Source organism: Alligator sinensis, unplaced genomic scaffold (assembly GCF_000455745.1).
Source record: "Alligator sinensis unplaced genomic scaffold, ASM45574v1 scaffold32_3, whole genome shotgun sequence".
Taxonomy (NCBI): domain Eukaryota; kingdom Metazoa; phylum Chordata; order Crocodylia; family Alligatoridae; genus Alligator; species Alligator sinensis.
In genome coordinates, this window is record NW_005843083.1 from 70928 (window position 1) to 94428 (window position 23501).

Sequence of the window (23501 nt, forward strand, 5' to 3'; positions counted from 1 at the left end):
AATGAACAAATCCACATGCCAGTCAAAGGGGAAGAGAAAAGGGAAACATACCTAGTTAGTAAACTGGTGACTCAGTTATTGTGTTCTTTAATTTTATTTACAGAATTGCAAACTTTTCATAGTTAAGACAATACACACCTTGGCCTCATCCAGATGAGCATGGACATTTGGTTCCCTGGGGGCAACTAGCGGTGGCATACCTTGTGCCGCTGCTAGTTGTCCCCAGGGAATGCCTGTGCCACATACCCTCTAGCACACAGCAAGTTACTCCGGCTGGGGTAGGGGAGGCTGGGGCCCCTGGAGGTGCTGTCCTGGAAGCCTCCTGGGGCTGCAGCAGCAGCGATCTTGCAGCAGCAGCCATCCTGCCACTTGGATCCAAGCTGGTAGCCAGAGCGTGGCTCTGGCCAGCCTGGCTCTGGCTTTGAGAAGTGCATGCTGCCCCTGTATATGCCAGTCTGCTTTTTTTTGTGCAGGTTTTTTTGACCCCTCGATATCCAGGGGTCAACTTCCCCTCCACCCCAGATGTGTCTGTGGTGCCACATACTGCACGGCGGCGGTCATTTGGACACGTCCCTTATGTCTATGAAAATGCGATTTCTTATTATGTGATTGGTCGGCGATTTGCATTTTGTTTCAGAAAAACATTTATAGGGTTTGTGCTTTTTTGATTTTGGGAAAATATCACAACAGCCTTGGTCAGTTTCAGAGACACAGTTACATGCCTTCAACTATGGCCTCAGTTGGAGGCAACACCCACGTACCATTATTGCTGTAAGTGGATTTGCATAGGTGTAGCTGTATGGAACCTAGCTGGATCGATAGATGCACAAGAAGAAACAAAAACTCACTGTTGGTGTGTTGGCTCTGCAAGTTTAATAGAAGCAACAGGGAAATAAAACTTATTTTTATTGTTCAAGTCAGCAGGTAGGACTTGAATTACCACTTGGCAAACACTGGTTAAACCAGCTGTTTTTCAGAGCAGAACCAAACTTTAAACCTGCAGAAATATACACAATAATTCATAACTGTCAGATTCCCCATTCTAACACTTTAAGCATGATATGCAAAATGTGGAAACATTTACATTATCATGAGAAAAAATGAGAAAAGCACGCTTCTGGTTACTGAAGTGCTGAAAATAAAAATAAGAGACTAGCATGTTGAATATACAAATGTGTACATATCATGAGGGAGGAAAAGGGTTAGCCTCTTAAAAATCAATGTTAGTTCATCATTTTTACTGTTTCAAAATAAAAACTGAATAGAAAAGTTGTGATCTGATAATTACAGTAGCTAGTTTACTAGAAGTCCACATATTACTACAATTATGGCCTTATAATTCATGAGAGACTGAATCCTTCAGACAACCAGAATCCAGTACTTGGCAAGAGTTTTGATATATCCAAAGAATTAATGGAAGGAAGCCTTTAAGAATTTAGAACCAATCTCCCTTGCTGTTTGCTTTACCATTCCTCTTGAGAACAAACACACAAAAGTACTTAGTTTTTAACCTGTACATAGGTGGACTGAACGTACGACACGAACATGAACATATTACTGTTGGCTTCAGCCAGAATAAATATTGCATTTACATTATGTCCTAATATGGTACAATGTAATACAAGTTAACATTCAAATTAAACACCTGTGGACAAATATAAACCTTTAATATTTCACTCTGTCTTCACTGTCAATGGGCATTTGCCTGAACTAGATCTGATATAAAAAGTGAGGGCCAGATCATAGCTTTTAAGGCATGAGTCACATTTGGGTTGTGGGTATAGTATAGGGAGGAGTTCCTGGGAACTCCAGTATAGTCAACCAGAATTTCTCCTGGGTGTCAGTGAAGCCCTGCCAGTCCTTAAAAGGGCCCAGGTAAAAAACAAAACAAAACACCTTTAAACCAACTGCAACCTCTGGAATAGCTTTTGTCACTGGGAGCAGGTGGAATCACACCACTGAGACTGCCTTAGAGATATCTAATGACAGGCTGAGCAGCACAGAGCAGTACACAGCAGAGATTAAGATAGATCCCCATGTCCTTTATTATTCTGCACTAATCTTATTTCAAAATCTGAGCTAGATATCCTTGAGATATCTATTCTGAAGTAATTCTAAATCCTTGTTCAGAAATGAGAGGGAATGTCATGAGTCATTTTCAACTCCAAACTGATCATCTCTCTATCTGTAAGGCCCCTTATGTACCAAGTAGGATTAACTTGATTGAGCTGTATGTGAGATGCACAGTGTCACTCCTTTCCCCACCACTCTGGCTCCCCTCAGATTTTGAGTAGCAGCGATCAGCAGTCCTCTATTGCAAGCATGACATATACTTTCATGCACATTTTTGTCTGCACATTTGCCACCCTCAGCACTAAATGCAGTGAAAACCATAGATGAGGTGAGGTCCCAGATGATTGGAAAAGGGCAAATAGAATGTCTATCTTTAAGAAAGAGAAGAAGAAAGATCTGGGGTCTTACAAACCAGTCAGTCTGACCTCAATACCTGGAAAGATCACGGAGCAGGTCCCTAAGGAATTAGTTGAGGCACACAGAGGAGAACAAGGCGATCGAGAAGAGCCAGTATGGATTCACCAACAGGAAGTCATATCTCATCAACCTGAATTCTTTCTATGATAAGGTGAGAGCCTCTGTAGATGGAGGGGGTGAGCAGTGGATGTGATATACCTTGATTTTAGCAAGGCTTTTGACACTGTCTCCCAGAACATTCCCATCAGAACCAGACTTAGGGAAAATGGCACCCTGGACAAACTTGTATTTTGCTATCCCCCGCCACCCCCCCAAGTTAATGGTGCTGCTGCAGGTGGGATCAAGGTGGGTGGACTGGAGAAGGCACCACCCACCTGCATGTACCTGGCCCAGCTCCTCCTGAGCAGTGGCTGGAGGCAGGAGACAGGTTGGGCACCGCACCTCCTGCCTGGGGTGTGGGGGGGAGAGTGCTGCTGTGAGCATGGGCTGCTTACACATGTGGGTACATGTGTGCTTGACACCCCCCTGACCATGGTGCCCTGGGTGGGCGTGGCCAGGTCACCCACCCCTAAAGCCATTATTAAGGTAAGGAAATGCATATTAGATGAAAATATTGTAAAATAGATACATAACTGGTTGGATTATCATGCTCAACAAGTAGTCATTGCCAGTGGCTCAATGTCTAGTTGGGAAGAGGTATGAAGTGGGGTTCCCAAGGATCTGTCCTGGGTCCAATATTAGTTAACAACTTCATTAATGATTTGGATAATGGGACTGAGTGCATGCTTAGCAAATCTGTGAATGACACCAAGTTGGGTGGAACTGCAAACACTCCAGAGGTTAGGTCTAAGATCCACAATGATGTGGTTAGACTGGAAAAATAGCCTGTAATTAACCAGATAAAATTCAATAAGGACACGTGCAATGTCCTGCACTTGAGATGGAACAAATGCACACACAAATCCAGAGTGGAGAACAACTGACTATGCTGCAGTTCTGCAGAGAAGGACCTGGGGATTACAGTGGATCATAGTCTGAATATAAGCCAACAATATGTGGATGTTGCCAAAAAAGCCAGCAGCATACTGGGTTGTATTAGCAGGAGTGTCACTTGCACATTCTTCTACTCTATTCAGCTCTGGTGAAGCCTCACCTGGAGTACTGTGTCCAGTTTTGAGCCCCAAACACCAAGAAGGATTTAGACAGATTGAAAAGAACGCAAAGAAGGACAAAAATGATTAGCGTCCCGGAAGACATGATTTATGAGGACAGGCTGAAAGAATAACAGTTATTTAGTCTTGAGAATCGAAGATAGCCGGGGGATTTGATATCAGTCTTCAAATACCTGAAGGATGATTACAGAGAGAATGGAGACAGGGTTTTCTTTGTGGCCAAAGAAGACAGGATTAGGAGCAATGGACCCAAGCTGCAGCAGGAAATTTAGGCTGGTGATTAGGCAGAACTTTTTGACTATAACAGTGATCAAGCATTGGAACAGGCTACCGAGAGAAGTTGTTGAATCTCTGTTCCTGGAAATTTTCAAGAGCAGGTTGGACAGCCACTTGGCTAGGATGGTTTAGTCAGGAATGATCCTGCATGAGCTTGGGGCTATACTAGATGACCTTGTGAGGTCCCTTCCAGCCCTACTTTTATGATCCTGTGATCCATCTGAAAAACTACTGATTTACTTTTAACTCTCCACAAATGTGGTAGCTTTCAAACACATCACCATGAATTATAACATACACACAATGTGAGGGTAATGACCAAAGAAAACCTCCTATGCCACAACGCTCCAAATCCTCACAGACTACCTCATCAGTGAATGGCAACAGAATAAGGCACAGGCTTTGTTACACATGCTGAAGGTCAAAATCTACACTAAAAAGGCCAGGAGGAAAACTCCTTATGGTTTTATAGACCATAATCCAATTATGTCATCTTCTATTAGTTTGTATATAGTTGTACATATAATCTTAACTCAGATATTTTCTCTCTCCCTGTTTATAGCATCAGCAAGATAGTAGCTATTCATATATGAAGTCTTTTTTCTGGCAAAACTAGTCCTACAATTCAGAGTACAATACAGATGATCTGGCAGCAGCTTAAGCCCTTCTTGTCTACAAACAGGCCATCCTCATGTAGATACTTTAACATGTGCAAGTGGCAGAGCTGTGGGTTAATATAAGAGCCAGCTGAAGCCTTTCCATTTTTAAAAATGAGAATAATGTTGTTCTCCAGCATGGCTTTGAACTCTGAGGAACTTGAAGAGGCATGAAGGATTCCTATTTGATAAAGCATATTTACCCTCACCCCCTCTATGAAAATGATTGCTGCTAAGCAACATGTAAGACTAGGCCCTGACTCTTCCAGGGCTGTGCGAAGCTTTGGTCCCTGATTTGATTCAGCGGAGATTTGGCCCAATTCGATGGCCAAATCTCTGAATCTGAAACGAATTAGAGGACCCTTTAATCTCTCCGAATAGAATTGGAACTCTCTGAATTGATTCGGAATGATTTGGCGATTCAGACATAGAGACAGTTTTAAATGTTTTTTCTACATACCTCTAGGTAGCAGGTGGGTTGTGAATGCTGCTATGTTGGGGCACATGGAGTATCCCACAGAAGCGCGGGGGGCTCCCCAGCACACTCGGCAGCAGACCCGGAAATGGACCGAAAGCACTTCTGGTCCACTTGTGGGTTCGCTGCCGAGTGCGCGGAGGGCCTCCCTGTGCTCCTGTGGGACGCTCCATCTGCCCCAGCACCGCAGCATTCACGAGCTGCGCCTGGTACCTTGAGGTATGTAGAAAAACATTTAAAGCTTTATCTATATCTGAATCGCTGATTCTCCAAATCAGCATCAAATCTTCAGATTCGGATTTGGCCGAATCAAATTGGGGACAGTGATCCGAATTAACGAATAGAATTACTGTCCCTGATCCAAAACAAATAGGGCTTGTTTTGCACACCCCTGGTGTGTACACATGGTAAAGAACTGCTCCTATTGTATTCTTACCTCAAACCTGAACACTGTAGGCTCAGCAGACTTGCACTATGTTTGTGTCATGATGTCAAACCAAGAAAATGATATTTGATTCTGAAACCCCAAGCCATAGTATAAACAGCAGAAAAGGAAGAGTTGCATTGAAGTATCAAGCAAAAAACAAGTCTTATGCAGTTGGAGTCCTTCTGCAGAGCATGGTGAATATGGAGCCAACCCCTCCAAATACAACTGTTAGGTAAGGTAATCCCTCCATTTCTGTATTCCAGGTGTCAGGAAATCCCTTATACTCCTTTCTTATTGGTTGACTGAAGTAAATACAATTGCACAGCCTTATTTATCATCCCCTAAGAGTTTCTGTTATTAGAAATGTTAGATGATCATCAGCGAACACAAAAATGTTCAACCTACCCTTTCAGATACATATCTCTTCCCAAGGAGATGGGAATGTTTAACACTCAAATACAGTGTACACATCCATTAGGGTCTCTTTCACCTTTTTAAATGGCAACAGCTTGAGTCATAGATGGCAAATTCCTAGCAGGTCCATGCTGGAAGGTTTACATCCTAATCATATGTTACAATTTCTTAAATAACATAAAACAGGCTGTCAACAATTTTTAAATGTATGTGCTATCAGATTACTGAAGGCAAAATTCCAGAGAAAGCTACAGTAAGAAAGAGAAAAGCAAACTGTAATGCAAAAGCAAATGTACAAAAGTGCAAACTGTTACACTCTGAGTTGCATAACTGATTCAGATGAGACAACTCATGTAAGTAAAAATATATGTGTGCATAAATATGTGCATAATCAAGCCTTGCATCTACCTGGACTCATTTGCCAAGAAAGTGTTCGTTGTATACTACAATGATGACAAATCTCAATCAACCAGGGATAATGTACTTTTATATAAGTATTTAAATTTTGTATTATAAACATACAATAACAGTTAAAGAATATAGGAACTCAGCTGCAGCACACTTCTTAAAACAAATTTAGATGACCGTACTTTGAAGAAGCAAAAATATCAAGAATGGTTTAGAAATTAAAACCTCAAACAAACAAAAAAATGATTCTAGGCTTTCCTAACTAAAACAATAAATACACCTCTACTCCATATGGCTAGTTGTGCTTGATTATTTAACCCTGATACTGTCTAGCTCTGACACTGTCATTTGAAGATTTTCATGACTAAAGCATGAAGTGCTATCATTTGAGCTAAGGAAGTTCATGAAGGTAGCATGATATTCATAAACCTATTCTGTGGAGGGTGGGACACTGTAGAAATACGGTCACATCCACATTATGGTCAAGAAATACTTATACTAACAAGGCAAGGTTAGTTGGGTGAATCTCATATCTTTTATTAGACCAACTTAAATTGTTGGAAAAAAAAACTAAGCAAGGTTTTGGGTTTAAAAACCCTTTGTCAGGCTAAGGAAGTTTCAGTAGTTGGTGTGTGCTCTTCCTGGATGGAATGAAGAGTAAAGAAGCCAGAGACTGGGCTGGTATGCATACAAGACAGGCACTCAGTGAAGATGTAAATTGAGGAGTCAGTGGGTGAGACACAGGCTGGGTGGGGGGGGAGAAGGGGGATGGATAGTGGAGAGGGACCTGGGGAGTCAGATGTCAGGCAGGTTATAATACGTCATAAGATCCGGGAATGCTGATGGCTCTGGTGTGGGGTGTAGTGATTGTGGGGGTGGTGGAGATGTGTTGGCAGGTTTTGCATGTCTTGTCCTGGCATGGTCTGGATCCATTCAGTGTGTTCCGGGTCTGAGGAATTTTGCTTCTCGTGATGAGGTTAGTGAGGTTTGGTGCTTGTTTGAAGGCTAGGATGGGTGGCTCTGGGAAGATCCTTTTAAGAATAGGGTCTTCTTTCTAGTATGTGTTGCAATTCTTTGAGGATTTTCCATATGGGTTTGAGGGATGGGTGATATGTCATAACCAGCGGTGTGCGATTCATGGGGGGTTTTCTTCTGTACAGGAATACCCAATGTGGTATCCTGGTGGCTCTTTCAAACGTGCGATCTGTCTTTCTGGAGGAGTGTTCTTGGGTGAAAGTCTTTTCAAGATTCGTGAGGCGGCAATCCGGGGTGTTCTCCACAGTGCAAATTCAGTGGTATCTGAGGGCTTGACTGTATATCACAGCTTTTTTGGTGTGTTTAGGGTGATTGCTGGTTCTGTGCAGATATGTATGTTGGTCTGTGGATTTCTTGTATAATGAGGTCAGTATTTTGCCATTATGGATGCTGATCATCATGTCTAAAACGGAAATGTTGATGCTGGAGTATTCACGAGATAGTCGAATGGAGGGATTGTGATTGTTGAATTTCTGATGGAACTCAATCAGAGATTGCAGGTTTTCCATCCAAATTATGAATATGTCATTGATATATCTTAAGTATAGTAAGGGTTTGATGGTGCAGTCGTTGAGGAATTCTTCTTCCAAGTGGCTCATAAAAAAGTTGGTATACTGTGTGACTATTTTGGTGCCCATAGCTGTGCCCATGGTCTGGAGGAAGTGTTGGTTATTAAAAGTGAAATTGTTGTGTGTGAGGATGAAGTGTGTAAGATCAGTAATATCTTTGGGTCTGTACTCTGAGTTGTAATCTTGCTCTTGTAGATATGTAAGGCAGGCTTGGATGCCATCTTGGTATGGGATGTTGGTATATAGGCTGGTAATGTCCATGGTGTCTAGGAGGGTGTTGCTGGGAAGGTGGTCTATGTTTTTAAGTTTCCGTAGAAAGTCTGTAGTGTCTTGGACAAAACTTGCTCCTTGGGTGACAAGCAGTTTTAGGATTGATTCAATGAAACCTGATATTTCCTCAGTTAGGGTCCCATGGTTGGATATGATAGGTCTGCCAGGGTTCCCTTGTTTGTAGATTTTAGGGAGCATGTAAAAAGTCCCTGGGTTGGGTAGTGGGGGGGGTCAAGGTCTGTAGTTTTTCTTGCAGTCCTGATGGAAATGATTTGATGGCATTATTGAGTTTCATGGTGAAAAGGAGAGTAGGATCTTCTTGTAGTTCTTTGTAGTAGGTGGTGTCAGAGAGTTGTCTGTTGGCTTCCTTTACGTAGTCTTCATAGTTTAGGATGACTATGGCTCCTCCTTTATCTGCTGGTTTTATTATTATTTGGAGGTTAGATCTTAGAGATTCTACGGCCTCTCTCTCTGGTAGAGAAGGGTTGTTATGGTGGTGTGTGTTGTTGATTATTTCATTGCTCATTCTTTCCCTGAAGCAGTCAATGTAGCGGTCTAGGTTAGGGTTTCATCCAGTGTGAGGTGTCCAATCTGATGTTTTTTGGGGGGTTTGGGGGTTGAGTCACCCAAAGAACCTTGTCTGCCTATGTCCTTAGACCAACACGGCTACAATTTACACCCTTATACAAAGAATGTATTCAGTAATAGAAAATATGGACAAATTTACAGTGGACAAGAATGAGGTCAATCTGATATTGCTTTTAACATTCAGCAGACATACTACAGTTGAATTAAATAACAGACCTTCATTATGTTACATATATAAAAATATCGTACCTAACAAAAAAGTAAAAATGAGAGGGGGAATAAATTAGCAAGTTAATATTTTCAAACTAAAATATCCAACTCAGCAGATCAGCAATAAGTAGAGAAATGTTCCACCTCTTCTGAGCATTGATATAAATGATAATACCAGAATACTCAGGGTAGGTCACTGAAATGAAAATAGTTTTATATAATATCTCAGAAACTCACAATTTTGGGACTTCTTATTAAACTTTGGGCAAAGGGACACAATGTAAATGCTTTAATGAAGTACAAAAAAAAAAAAAGGCTGGGGGTGTGGGGCGGGGGGAATGTTTACTCACCCTCAGCCCTGGAAATCCAGGAGGTCCTACACCACCAACAATTCCCTTTTAAAAAAGTAAATTTGGGACAATCAGAACTTTAATCTAATATTTTAGTAAACTCTTCGAGCTGCAAAGAAAAAACTGGAGTGCTGGCTTGTTTCTGACCTAGAAAAAGGGCCTGCAGAGTAACTACTGTAACTAAAATTGCACATAAAGGACATAGTCTCTAAAACCTTTTTCTTAAGATATGAGACCTGGAAATAGATTTATCATTAGACATAACCACCCCCGCCCCACAAAACCAAATTAGATATGACATTCCAAGATTTTAAGAGAGGTGAAACAAACTTAAGGAAAACAGCTTTTCTTGGGGAGAAAAAGCACACTTACACTGCTCACATCCCTTTATTCATCACTAAGAAGTCAAAAAGGGAACTGGCTTTATTTTTAAAAAATTGTACAGATGTCTTTTAAAGATGATGATAGACAATTGTCTCTATCACCCTGAGGCCCCTGCCAGAAAATGCAGGTAAAGGTGCGATGGGATCTGATGCATGATCCACATGATCTCGCTTCATGCCCTGCCACACATGCATGGTCGGAAGCATGACTGGGATTAAGCATCGGATCCCATCACACCTTATTGCCAGTGCAGAGGGAGCCCAGAATCATATTGCAGCCTCCCCTGCACCAGCAAGTAGCAAGCTCCTATGGCTGGGAGCCTTGTCAGCTGATGATGGGTGCACCCCTGTGGCTGGGAGCCCAGATCAGCTGATGGGGCTCCCAGCTATGGGAGCCTTCCTGGCCACACATTCAATTAATGGTGTGATAGGAACCAGTCACAAAGCTATTACACATTTTTTGTGGAAAAACTTTGCGGCTTATTCCTTGTTTTATGACACTATTAATTGCTTTAACATGTGGCTGGCTTACAATTTAAGACGTGATTACCTGGTTAATCACGTCTTAAGTGTAATGTGCAGCAGGGGCTGAAATACATTAAATTTCACAACATGTAGCCAGGAAGTAACTAAAATTACTGCACATCTGAAATACATTTTATTACAGCTGGATTTTTATTTAAAACCTAAACTTAAGAAAATAAAATACTTTGAACATTTTTAGGAAATGTAACAAGCTACTGAGTCCACCCTAATCCATTCTGGTCATATTATTGCCCTGTGGCCAACAGTACTTAGCCACAAAGACTGCACACCCTGTACAGAGCAGGCAAATCTCTATGAGAAGGCAGGGTAGATTGAAACCTTATAGACTCTATTAGCCTCCCAGGGCTGCATCCTTCCCACCAATAGTCACAAGATGTTCATTTTAATCACCACATGGCCTGCTGGGTGATGAAAATAAGATCCAGGGCTCAGTGCATCACTCCCCATCAGAAAGTTGGAGTGGGCTGCATGAACTTCTGGGTCCAATGTGAAGCTGCTTTATCGAGCCATCCAGCTGTCTGAACCAAGATTGAAAGAGTGCCTTTTTCTTCTCCCTACTACTCATTCACTTTCTCCAAGCCACTTTTCACCACCAATAAGGAGGGCTCTATCCCGCAGCACGGCATGGACAGGGAATTTCTCCAGGGTTGATGTGTATGGTTCAGAGGTTGCGAGGGTTGAATGGACTGTCGACATCATTCCTCTGTTAAATAGACCAGGGCAGGAATGTGGGTACATGTGACATGCTCCAGCCACAGATGAGAAAAAGGAAGATACCCTGAGTCCTCAGGGAGCTCTTATCACCCCAGAGCTCCCTGCTCCACATCACCAGCCCTAGAGTATGCTCAGTAAATATCACATGAGCACAGCAACCTGACCTGAGCCCCCTGCAGCTGCAAGTCTGGCACCTTGCCTGAACAAGCCCTGCAGGGTGGGGTTTGGGCTGGCTGTCAAGCAATCAGTGCTATCAGCAGCTGTCTTGGCAGATTAGAAGGAACTCATTTTCAAATGTTTGGCACTAAAAGTAGTTCTTTGTGTTGTTTAAGTCTATAACTTAAGATCTAGATTTTCTAAATTTGTCTCCATTCAAGTGCTGCTTTAGCCCTCCAGGTCTTCTGGAAAGAATGCATCTGCTTTGCTGTGGGAGGTGGCAGTGTGGGAGGAAGTAAGGAAGAACTGACCTCTGTGCATAATTTGTATAGTAGTTGGTTAAATTTATAAAGCCTTTAAAATGCTTTCCAGGTGAAAAGTGCTGCATAAATGTAAGATATTATATCACCCAAATCGTTTAGTTCCATGGATCAGAAATGCAAAATATGCGTGAAAATGCTGGCACCACAGGGAAATAATGAGACCAACAGCATTTATTGAGACCAGAGTCTCTGCTTCAGTGAGATTCCAAGTGATGCAGCAGAAGAGGGCTGTTCCTCAAAGACCTGGTTATAAGATCCCTGGTTCCCTGCCTACCTCCTGCCCTCAGCCCTATTTAGAACAGCCCCTGAACCCCAACTGGCAGTGGTTCCCAAGGGACCATGGAGAAGCTAAGAACTGTAATCCAGCCACTCCTCCCCCCACCTCTCTGCCTATGGGAAGGGTACTGATGATGAGCCAACTATCCTAGCCCTTTATATTCTGGGAGCTCTTTTATGTCAAGGGAAACCCCAGTTAGGGAGCTGTAGACAATGTCACCTGGGAATGGAGCAAGACAATTCCTTTGAAAATGAATACCTTAACAGTGACACAACTCATATATTTTGAGCGTTGCTCATTAGAGCTTGTCTGAAGATGTGCAACCAAAGAAAAAACAGTCACTTTGCTAATGCTCATTTACTAAATGGTAGACCAGCTAAAGTCTGGTCTGAAGCTTATTCAGTAGTAGTTCAAAGAGAAAACCTAGCAAAGAAGTATGAATCATCATAACAAGAAAGAAGCATAATTCAATATCCTGTTTGCCATCAGACAACTCTGAGGTAAACAGACTGTTCCAACCTTTACCTGAGCCTATTTTGCATAAAATGAGCTGTTCCAACCAGGAGATCTTACACCATCTTTCAGCTGTCCTGTGAAATATGAATTTTCATTTCCACCAGGGAGAAATATTACAATCTTTGCACTTTACTATGCCTGAGGAAGGGTGTGCATGCCCAAAAGATCCAGTTGGTCTAATAAAAGACATCACCTCCCCAAGAGTTCTGATTAGCAAATAAATAAGCATACAAAAGCCAGTTTCCTGATACACAAATCAGAATTTCCTCCTTTAAAGATAATCTTGGACTCTGATTTAATTATACCAATGCAATTCATATCCTAAGACCTTAGTCATTCAGAATTTTAGTAACAATCTACTTTTTCTACTTAGCCTTAAACAGGAATGGGCTGATTCTCAAAGTTGCCAAATGCCTGCAGCTCCCAATGAGAGCTATATGCAATCAGCAGCTTTTAGGCGGTCCTTGCTTTCCAAGATTTTATAGTGCTGCCAACTAGAGTTGTGCGAAATTTTGCTGGCTGTTTTGTTTCGACACTGTTTTGACTCATTTTGAGCTTGAAACAGCAAAATTGAAATGAAACAAAGGGCTTCAAAACAGCTTCGAAATAAAACAAGGCTAGCAGAAACATTTTGAAAGTTTCAAATTTCGAAGCAGCCAGCTGGTGGGAGACAGGGAAGAACTAGGGCTGCACTTCCAGTGGCCCCATGTGGCTCAGCCCAGCAGGGAGCGCAGCCCTGGCTCTCCCTGCTTCCCACAGCTGGGCTGTGGGAAGCCAATCTCAGTCCACGGGAAGGGAACTGAGCCTGGGCTCAGTTCCCCTCCCCAGTGCTGCAATCGAGCTGGGGAAGGGAGCTGAGCCTGATCACTCAGTTCCCCTCCCCAGCACTACAATAGAGCTGAGTTCCCCTCCCCAGTGCTAGGATCCGGGTGGGGAAAGGAACTCAGCCCAGCTGAGCTGAGTTCCTTTCTCCAGCCCGATCATAGCACTGGGGAGGGGAACTCAGCCCAGCTGGGCTGCGTTCCTTTCCCCAGCCTGACTGTAGGGCTGGGGAGGGGAACTGAGCGATCGGATTCAGTTTCCTTCCCCAGCCTGATCGATTCCAGTGCTGGGGAGGGGAACTGAGCAATCGGGCTCAGTTTCCTTCCCCGGCTTCCCGGTTCCAGGTGGCAGCACCCAGCTTCACTCTGTCATCTGGCAGGCAGATTGGGGGCCGCAACCCCGGGAGGACTGGCACAGCCCCTGAAGCCCTCCCAGGGTGGGCTCTTGATCTGCCTGCCGGATGAGAGAGGCTGTTTTGAGCTTCCTCATTATAGCCTATGGGTGAAACATTGAAACAGCATCAAAATAGTATTATTGTTTTTATCAAACAAAACAGAACAGTGGTTTTGAATCAAAATGAAATTTGAAACGAAATGCTGTTCCGTCGAAACCTCGAAACGCATGTTGAAATGGAACGGTGCCATTTCACACAGCCCTACTTCCAACCATTATGCTATCTGAGCACCTAGCAATAGCAAGTTTTCTTGTGAACATCCTCAATTCCCGTTTTAGGGTAAAAGCTCTGATCATAGTTATATATTATATTTAATTTTTTGTCAGGTTTTGTCAGTTTCAATTTTAATGACATCAGATTTCACATCGCAAAGGCAACAAGCAATTCGATACTTACAGGACTCCCATCTGGACCAGGGGGTCCTCTGTTTCCAAATTCACCTGGAAAACCCTGGGAACAAAAGGGACATAGCTTAAAACCACAGTGATCACAGGATGTTTGTGTTGTGCTGGTAAGAAATCTTGCAATAGTAAACAACTGGCTTTTTATTTGTTTTTTAACTAAGGCTGAAGTGGGTGTTCAAAGAAGCCTACAGATACATTAATTTTCCTTTGGCACATAGTTCCCTTAGGCTCCTTTGAAAAATCCCTATCCAGATCATCTAAAGGTAATGAAAAGTTAGATGACACTGTCACAACCCAAAGTTGTGGTTTTTTTGTTTGTGTGCGCTTCGGCACCGCTAAATTGTGTTCCCGCTAAATTGCAGCTCTTTTGCACGGTGGAGTGTTCTGTTGTAATAGAGAACCCGCGTGCAGGAGAGTATTTCCCGCCAGTTTTGTAGCCTTCTTTGCATGGTGCATTTCTTTTGCATTATAGTGATATACGATGCAAAGGAGTTCCCGCCATTTGTATTAAGATTTCTGCCACATTATTGGCCAATCTTAATATAGGCACACGTGGCGGCTAGCTATTGGCTTGCTAGCCATACAAAAGGCTTGGGTAGTTTCCGCCCAAGTCAGAGAGAGAGAAAGCACGTGGAGTTCAGGAAAAGAGCGTGAAGATCTCTAAGTGCTGCTGATCTCTTCGAACCCAGCTTTTTCCTTAAGAGGGCAACAGAGGTTTAATTTGCCGAACCCACGGAGCTTCAACAACTCCGGGGAACCTATTTACTGAATCCTCGGAGCCTTAACAACTCCAGGGCCAATAACCTCTAGCCTCTCCCCGTCGTCGATCGCAACCCTAGACGTATCCCTATCCTATGGACCCAATTTTCGAACCCACGGAGTCTTAACAGCTCCGGGGGACGTGGGAACCGAACAAAACCCACAGAGATTCAGCTGCTCCGTGAGAGAGAATTGTTAAACCCGCGGAGCCTAAACCACTCCGGGGTCAAGGAACCGAGTCTATCAGAGTCCTCCAATGAGAACTCAAGCGGAGCTGCGCCTGGAAGGCTGACCAGCCTACACTGCGACCACCTTGGGTGTAAGTAAATAATCTTTTCAATCAACCATTACGCCTCCGTGACTGATTCTAGCTCGAGCGTACCATACCGCGCCGCGGTTTTCTCTGGCCCTGCGTGCCCGGGCTGCTGGCCACAGCCTGTGTGCACAAAGACGGGCCCAGCTTGCCCCCGAGATGGGGAGCCGGCCGCACAGACACCAGCAGGGAGGAAAAAAATATTGCAGCTGCCCATTTCAAACCACACTTATATTGATTTTCTCATTCCAAAATTCCATCTAATATGCAATCATATAACTTCCTTTGAAAGTAAGACTGGCAGAGTCACACTCTTAAGCCTTTATGAGGGCAATATGATGCATGTATCCATCGGAATGTTGGGATCCTGACTCCTAGTTTTGTGCCTTTACCACAAGACCACATTTCTCCAGTGCCTATAATATTTTCCTAAAAACTGAAAGGTATTTCAGACAGCAGATTCAATGCAACACGTGTATTGGAAACCAATGGGAGATCTGAGAGTGAAGCACTGCTGCAGGTTAAACTCTAAATTTCTAATCATTCTGGTGCAAAGCTCTCCTTACCACTGTAAACTAACACACAGTTGTCTTGTTGAGTCTACAGCTAGAGACTGAAACAGTAGCATAAATGAAGCATGAATTTCCTCATTTACCTTCTCAGTGTTGACTTCAGCGGTTAGTTAGGAGGAGTAGCAATCCTTTGTTATTATGAGGATGTGGATGGAATCTAATTGGCCATATTTCTATTTTGAGCCAAATTTAACATTTGTTTTCTGGAGGGGTCTATGAAAGTAGACTGGGAGACTTATTGCGTTCCTGCAACCATGACCTCCCTTGCTCCCTCCCAAGGTCGTATAGATCCTATTTTACTTCCTCCAGATGTTGCCAATGGAAAAGGAGCAAAAACCGTTTTAATTTTAAAAAAAATCATATCACTGTGCTGTCCTCATCCAGCTCTCACTAACCAAGTGAAAGAGCCACATATACCTGGGAGGCTTTGGTGTGGTCCAGCAGCCCTACACAAAAGTTGGGACCCGCAGGGTCAACTCAACTCTTTGTAAAGAAAACCACATTATTGACAGGAAAGCAATGAAAAACAGAAGGCAGGTGGTTGCTGCAGAGCTGCAGAGACTGATCTGTTGTAATGTCTTGATGGTATAGAAATGGCAGCAAACAGCACATCATTAATATTTGCCAACATTAAATTGGAAGAGGATTAAGGCTGGAAAAGTGCAAACTGGTATCTCCAAGGGAAAGATAACCTAAATATGACATTATGGCTTTCTAATAAATGGGATTAGTTGCAACTAGTAGTAGAACTTAGGGACAAGTTGCGTCAGTTTAGCTTTCACATATTGTGAGGTAATTGTGAGCAGACAGTTAGACCCTGGTAGTTATTTCCCAGTAAGTCCCCAACCCTCTTCATTTTAATTTGATCATTTGTCCATACCATAGAAAGCCAGTATGTCACCCACAGGTATGGTAAAAAATGCTGTGTCTTATGTAACAAAAGTAACAATACATTTAAACGATTACAGGACTGGCCAAATGTCATAAAACAAAGATATTATGGAAAGAAATTGCATGCGTGCATACAAGATGAATAAAATATGTATTCCTTAATATATACTGTGCATCCAACTTATTTATAAGACACACAATTCTACACTTTATAATCTCTATAATTAAAATTTGGCAAATTTAATAATATTTTGTTACATTACCAAGGATATGATAAATATTTGTAATTATTCTGTTACTCTGTTAACTGGTAGCATTTTGAATACTAAGGATATAGTTTGTGTCAGATGATTGTTGTAGTAACTGAAATGCCATTCAGACAGTAAACAAAATGATAGTGAGAAAAAATAGCTATCTATATGGATACCTTCTAATGTGTCCATTACCATAGACTCTCATGACAAATAAAAAAGAAAACAAAAAAAATCCCCTATCACATTTACCTAGAAGAAGACATTTGTGTCTATCTCTCAACCTTTGACTGCTTTCTAAAATGAATTCATATCTGATATTTACCTTTTTCCAAAAGAAAAGTTATTAGATCATTCTTTTTCCATTAATCTTATTGGAGGAAAGCTTGGGAACATGAAAAATACAATAATGGGTCAGTCCATCTAGCCCAGTATCTTGAATCCAATATGACAAGTAATACATGCTTTAGAGGAAGGGCATTTAACTGGGTATACTAGAGCAGGGGCAGGCAAAGTCTGGCCCATGAGCTGGATCAGGTCCATGGCGTATTCTATGTCCCAGCAGACCCTGCCCATGTTGCTCCATCCAGTTTCCATGGAGACCCCAGCAGTGGCAGGGTTTTATGAAAAAGACATGAGAAGAGGAGGTGGATGCCCCCTGGTTCTAGCATTCTGGGAGTTGGTGAATAACAGTTCCCTAATCACTTTGTTCACACCCTTCGTTATTTTATAGACCTCTATCATATTCTTCCACTCAGCCTTCTCCTTTCCAAATTAAATTCCTAGCCTGTTTAGTCCCTCCTGCTATGAAAACTATTTTGTATCTGATTATTTCTTGGTAACTTTTCTAATCCTACTACAGGGAAAAGAGATGAGTCTTGCATTGCACTTGAACCAGAAGACTAGGCCTTGCATTTCTGACACTGGGAAATCCTGAGCTATGGACAGACATTCAAAAAGCCTGAGCTTGAATTGATTCGGTCTTTGCAGGTTAGTTTAACCTGGCTAGGCTGAACTGGTTTGCAACCAGACAGACATTCTCTCTGGACTGAGGAAATTCAGGCACATGCCTGCAGTGGCTCAGGCTAGAAGTCAGGCCAGGCCCTGGCAGGACATTCTGATTAGGGAAGTCTGCCTGCACTATCTCAGGTTTTTCCCCACTTGCTGCTCAAGGCATGGGAGCGCCCAGCCCCCTGCTAACACTCTGAGGGAAGTGGGGGGCGGGGCAGGGGGAAGGGGGTGCAGTGCATGCATCCATTGATGATACCGAGCTTTTCAATCTCCCTCCACTTCTTTATACTGTCTGCAGCAAACTGACAGGCAAGCAAGCCAGCAGGAAGCTGATAACAGTGTTTATCACCTCATCAGCAAAACAATAGCCTCTCTCCATTAATTCAAAATCTTCTTAAACAGCTTAGGCTGACCTGTTGATTAGCTCCAAACAGCCCTAAGTGGTCACTGTTCTGTCTGCCTGTCCCAGTGAAATTGGAGACACACGTATGTCTGCATTAGTTAGCATAGCACATGCCTAGGGTCTATGGCACTGGGGTCCCTGCTGTGGGAGATGGGAGGGAGTGGGGGATTTCCTGCTTGAGCAGCGAGGGGGTTGGGGTTGGGTAGGGGGAAGCCAGGCAGACCCTGCTGTGCCTGAAAGTCTCTGCTGGAGCTCCAGCCAGGGAGCAGAGGGGAGAGACCAGCCCTGCTGTGGATCAGAGAGCCCCACCCAGCCCAGAGACCATGCCAGGATGCTGGAGGTATCTGGTTTATCTTAAACCAGGAAGGGGTCTGGGACAGACATTGCATAAACTAGTTTGAACCAAATCGGTTAAGTCTGATACTACATTCAACCAGGTTTATCTCAAACCAGTTTCAGCCATTTTCAAACTAGTTTATGTGCATAGAACATCTGTTCTGTTACATGTTTAAACCAGTTTCTGATCACTTTAACTGGTTGATATGTAATGTCTGTCCCTCACCCTGTAGTCAACATTCCATTACTGAGAATGCTTTTCCCCACTATTGAGAAATTTACTGTAGACAGTTAAGTCTTTGTCAAGCATAGCTATCCTGGTGAGGGTTGAAGGAACAGGCAGTCTTCTGAGGCCCTAATTCAGCGAAGTATTTAGACTTGTACTTAAGTGTTTTGCTATGTTGGGCATAGTGATAGCTAGAACTTTAAAGCACTGATTTGGCTAAAAGTAGAGTTAAGGTCATGGAATTCTTTTCAGACTCAAGAAACAGATTTGGCATTAAATGGAAAGCTAGTTCTAAAATACATAGAACTGTTCTGTCTGTGGGCTGAAGCAGTCCAGTGAGATTGAGACTAAATATGACCTTGCCCACCAAATGTCACACCTTTAGTTGAAGATGAGGTTGTAATTTCAACCAGATCTTCAAAGTTCCCCATCAGCATTACCTCCTTTTCTCCCAGACTTAACATAAGCCATCTGCTTTGTATCCAAGTGCTTCTTCTCAGAACATGACTGAGGGAGAGGGTTTGGCTTTCTCTGTAGCCTGGTACATAGTCCTCTTTCAACTGAAATTCTATTAACCTAATAACTTTCATGCATTGAAGGGCCAGTGCATGAATGGTGCTCTTGTCTTCTCTACCTTTCACCTGTGTTGCACTGGGGGTGTTTTGGGGTTTATTTTCAGGAGGTATTTGTGGCATTGGGATCTGTGTGGCTATGGAGTGAATATTTTTAAGACTCCAGAAAAATGATTGCCTGAAAACATAGGGGACTAGACTCAATGGTCCAGGCCCCCTCCCACCCCCTTACCTACCAGCTAGGACGCTGCACATAACTAACAGGAGAAAATTATTACTGGATGCCATAATAACACTGATAGCACAGAGCTGCTAGTGCAGTGCTTCCCCAACTGCAGAGCCATGTCTTACAAAGATGGTCCACAAATTATACCATAAACTGTGTTCGAAGTACCCCACTGACAGACTCAACCCTATCCCCTCAGCAACAGTACAACTCTGTGGCTACCCTCCATCATGCAACCCAATGCGACAGAGGCACCCGCAGGCAGGGCCTAAAAACTGAAGGCTGGAAAGAAGGGGATCAAGTCTTAACCATTTTCTTTTGCTTATAGGCTTTATTTTCAATTTGCAGGGTCTGATTTCTCCAAGGTCAGCACCTGTTTGAAATGTGTACTCCAAAAGTGTTTAAAAGGGTCAGAGGCCTTGCATTCTGCTGGATTTGTCCTATAACAACAACTTTTTCTTCTGCATCTTAGCTTCTGGTGATAGTTTTCTTTTAATGTAACAGCATGAAACAGAATGATAACAACCTGAACAGGGGATTTTAATAAAAAGTCCAAGTTGATATAATATCTGAGCCAAGGCATGTTTATAAGCAAGGAGAGACAGAAACATAAAAGGAAAATAATTTCCTTAAGCTCCTTCCAGAGTAACTTTATTAACGTTTGATTTAGCCATACTGGCCATATCCAGGGCCAGATTTAGCAGGCCCTAGGTGAGGGCAGGAAAGGCAGGGGCCCAGGTGCATCCCCCACCAGTATCCCCCTTCCAAGAGCTTTTTTTTTTTTTTTTTGTGTCCCAGGTCAAATTAGCCAAATCAGTCATGATCAGTTCCAAATCCTTTGAATCATTCAAGAACTATATGTGGCCCTATAACCAGCAAGTATCCTCCACCCCAAAACTTTTCAGCTTGGGGCTTGAGATACTTCCAAATCTTTTGGCAGGTATCCTACATGCAGGCCCAAACCTGGAGGCTTGGGGTTCAGATGCTCCCGAGTTTCACTTGCCCTTAACCGGATGGCTGCAGAAGCAAGCTAGGGAGAATCTCCCATTTCCATAAAGTTGGCATGTAGGGATCTCGGGATCCTCCCACTGGAAGCTGGCCAGTGGGAAGCTAACTATGGAGGCTCTTGTAGAAAGTCCTGTCTGCAAGCAAACAAGGGTGCACCCTCCACTACAGAGTGCCATATTAATTGCATTACTTTGGTCATAGGATTATCCCCAGCTCCAGCAAGTGAAGAAACCTCTTCTCATCTTGGTGCTGCCATTGCAGAGCTATGTGACCCAGTTCTCACTCACTCACTGGCCAGTTTTGGTGAGCAATGTGGAGTAAGTGAGGGGAGGGCTTATTTGCATATTTTATTTATCTATGTTGTACTAACATTCATTTTTAAAAATCTGTGTATGCATTTTTGTGCTCTGTTAACCCTTTGGTAGCAAGCATTGAGTGTTCTCATTACAGACTGGTCATCAGAGCAACAGGCTAAGAATTCTTAATTTAAAACTATCTGGAATCACCGTTAAATTTACCAAATGTCATTTTTCCAGTGCAGTATGTGCAATAGAAACAATATAATATCATTTCTGAAAAAAACTGATGTTAACTTTCTTAGCTGGTTAAATTTATAAAGCAAATTATAGAATTCATTTAAACTTGCCAACAAAAGTAGTAAAACATTTTAGAAACCTTACCTGTCTCCCTTTGGGACCCCTTTTTCCACGCAGCCCTGGAATGCCCTGAACAAGAAAAGAAGCCCAAGAATCTAGATTTCCTTAACTAAGTTAAAAGTTCATATTATTAATACATCCAATAGATTTCAAAAAGCCATAAGAAACAACCACTTGAAAAATCAGACAATGTACCTATTTCCTGTTATAGGCATTGAGAGGCATGGGATCGGAAAATGCAAATTGTCATCTCTTCATTCTAGAAGGCAGGGTAGATTTGCACCTTATAGACTAACTAAATCAAAACTGTTATAGCATAAGCTTTCATTCAACCAAGATCATTTCCTCAGGTGCTGTGAAAGGATGTGCAAAGAGCAGCATATTATATGGAGACTGTGATTTGAATGTAAAAGACAGGGAAGGAAGGGAGGGAATTTGTCTCTCTAAGTACAGTCTAAACAAGGACTATGGATTTTTAGCCCTTTACCTGGATTAGCTTTTGTGACCCTCTTGTCTTTATGGGTTTACTGCTTCTTGTCTCTCCAAGCACAGTTCTCCCTCCCCACTCTCCCTTCCCTCCCTTCTCCAATTTTTGTATTCAAATCACTCTCTCCATTTAACACATTGCTCTGTGAACATCCTTTCACAGCATCTTGAGCTGACAAAAGTTTATGCCAGGGTTTCTCAACCTTTATAGATCCAAGGTACCTCTCCTTAGACTTAAGGTACCCCTCCATAAATTTTGCAATTTGAGCAGCACCCTATTTCAAAACCTAATTTATTTATTATATGGCTTGCCTCTTTGTAGAGGGGACAGACAGTGGGGGCAGGGAGGAGCCTAGGGAGACAGAGCCTGAGCTTGCTTCTATCTGCCTATCTCTTTATACTTCCTGTGGCACCCTTTAAGGGATCTTATAGCACCCTGGTTGAGAGTCACTGGCTTATGCAATACATCTTTGATTTAGTCAGTCTATAAGATGCAGATCTCTTCCACCTTTGGCATGATTTCAGACTAAAACAGCCAATTACCTCTCTTCATTCCAGGCATTTTAGTTGAATTATATTTGTATGTAAACAGGGCCTGACTTTTCCCTCACAAAGGTGAAAATATAACTTTCCTTGATTTCATTAGTATGTTCAAGATCACAATTGTTTATTTTCAGATTATCACCAGCTGTTTTGTCTTAAGCACATAGCTGACAATTAAGAAATGTTATTGATATATATAATGAAGCTACTCCTATGGAAATTTTCACCACTGATTTTATAGCAAGAAAATAGGCTCCAAATCCTAGTTTTAAATGAAGTCCAAGATTCTGGTTATAATCAATGCATATTTATTAACCTGAATACTATTTTCATTTTATATATTTAATTCATGATAATATAGTTTTATTATTAAATAGAATTATTTTTCCCCCATTAGCCTTTTTAAAAAGTTACACAGATAAGAGCTCTTATTTCTGCATTGCTTGGACTCTACCTGATAATGTGTTTTAAAATTGTAAATGTATCAATATTTCATAAATGTTTCATTAAGCTTACCCTTTCTCCTTCAGGTCCAGGCTGTCCTGCTACACCTGGAGATCCAATGAAACCCTTAAAAACAAATATGCAAGTCTTATGTTTCTCTATTAGAAGGCTGCATCTCACAGACAATGCTAGATAATGATTTACTGCACATTTAAGATACAACTATTATTTTGAGATTGAGGATGAAACCCTGGCTGAGTTGAAATCAATGGCAAAACTCCTACTGGCTTCAATGTGGACAGGATGTCCCTCCTCAAACCCAAAGGCAAAGATGATCATGACCATTGTACAAGTAGAATATAAATCATCCATAATTAGGGGTGTGCAAAATGGGCTGTATTTGATTTGGATTTGGTCTGAATCGGGGACAGTGATTCAATTTGTTGATTCACATCACTGTACTGATTTGATTCAGCGAAATTCGAAGCTGAAGATTCGATGCTGATTCGGAGGCATCAGTACCCAAGCTGGAGGGAGCCCGGGGAGGGGGGAGGGGGAGTGGGTTCCCTGGCGGACCCGGAAGTGGACTGGAAGTGCTTCTGGTCCACTTCCGGCTCCCCTGTCGAGTGTGCTGGGGCCTCCCCATGCTCCTTTGGGATGCTCCATCCACCAAAGCATCTCAGCATTCACGAGCCGCCTGGTACCTTGAGGGATGTAGAAAAAACATAAAGCTGTGTCTATGTCCAAATCATCAAATCTTTCCAAATCTCTCTGAATCAGTTTGGAGGGTTCTGATTCAATTCAGAGAGATTTAAGGGTCTTTTGATTTGATTTGGAGATTCGGCTGCTGAATTGGGCCGAATTTCCTC

The 23501-nt window shown here is 42.5% G+C and overlaps 1 protein-coding gene across 1 annotated transcript in view; it reads right to left on the reverse strand.

Moving 5' to 3' along the window:
* Window positions 1–23501, reverse strand: part of LOC102378337 (collagen alpha-1(XXIV) chain-like) — a 182087-nt gene that overhangs the window by 69944 nt on the left and 88642 nt on the right. The window contains exons 11-14 of the mRNA XM_025193649.1: window positions 22705–22758; window positions 21184–21228; window positions 13928–13981; window positions 9341–9385 (exon numbers count right to left, since the gene is read on the reverse strand). Of these exons, the coding sequence (XP_025049434.1) occupies window positions 9341–9385; window positions 13928–13981; window positions 21184–21228; window positions 22705–22758 (198 nt within the window). The remainder of the gene's footprint in view (window positions 1–9340; window positions 9386–13927; window positions 13982–21183; window positions 21229–22704; window positions 22759–23501) is intronic.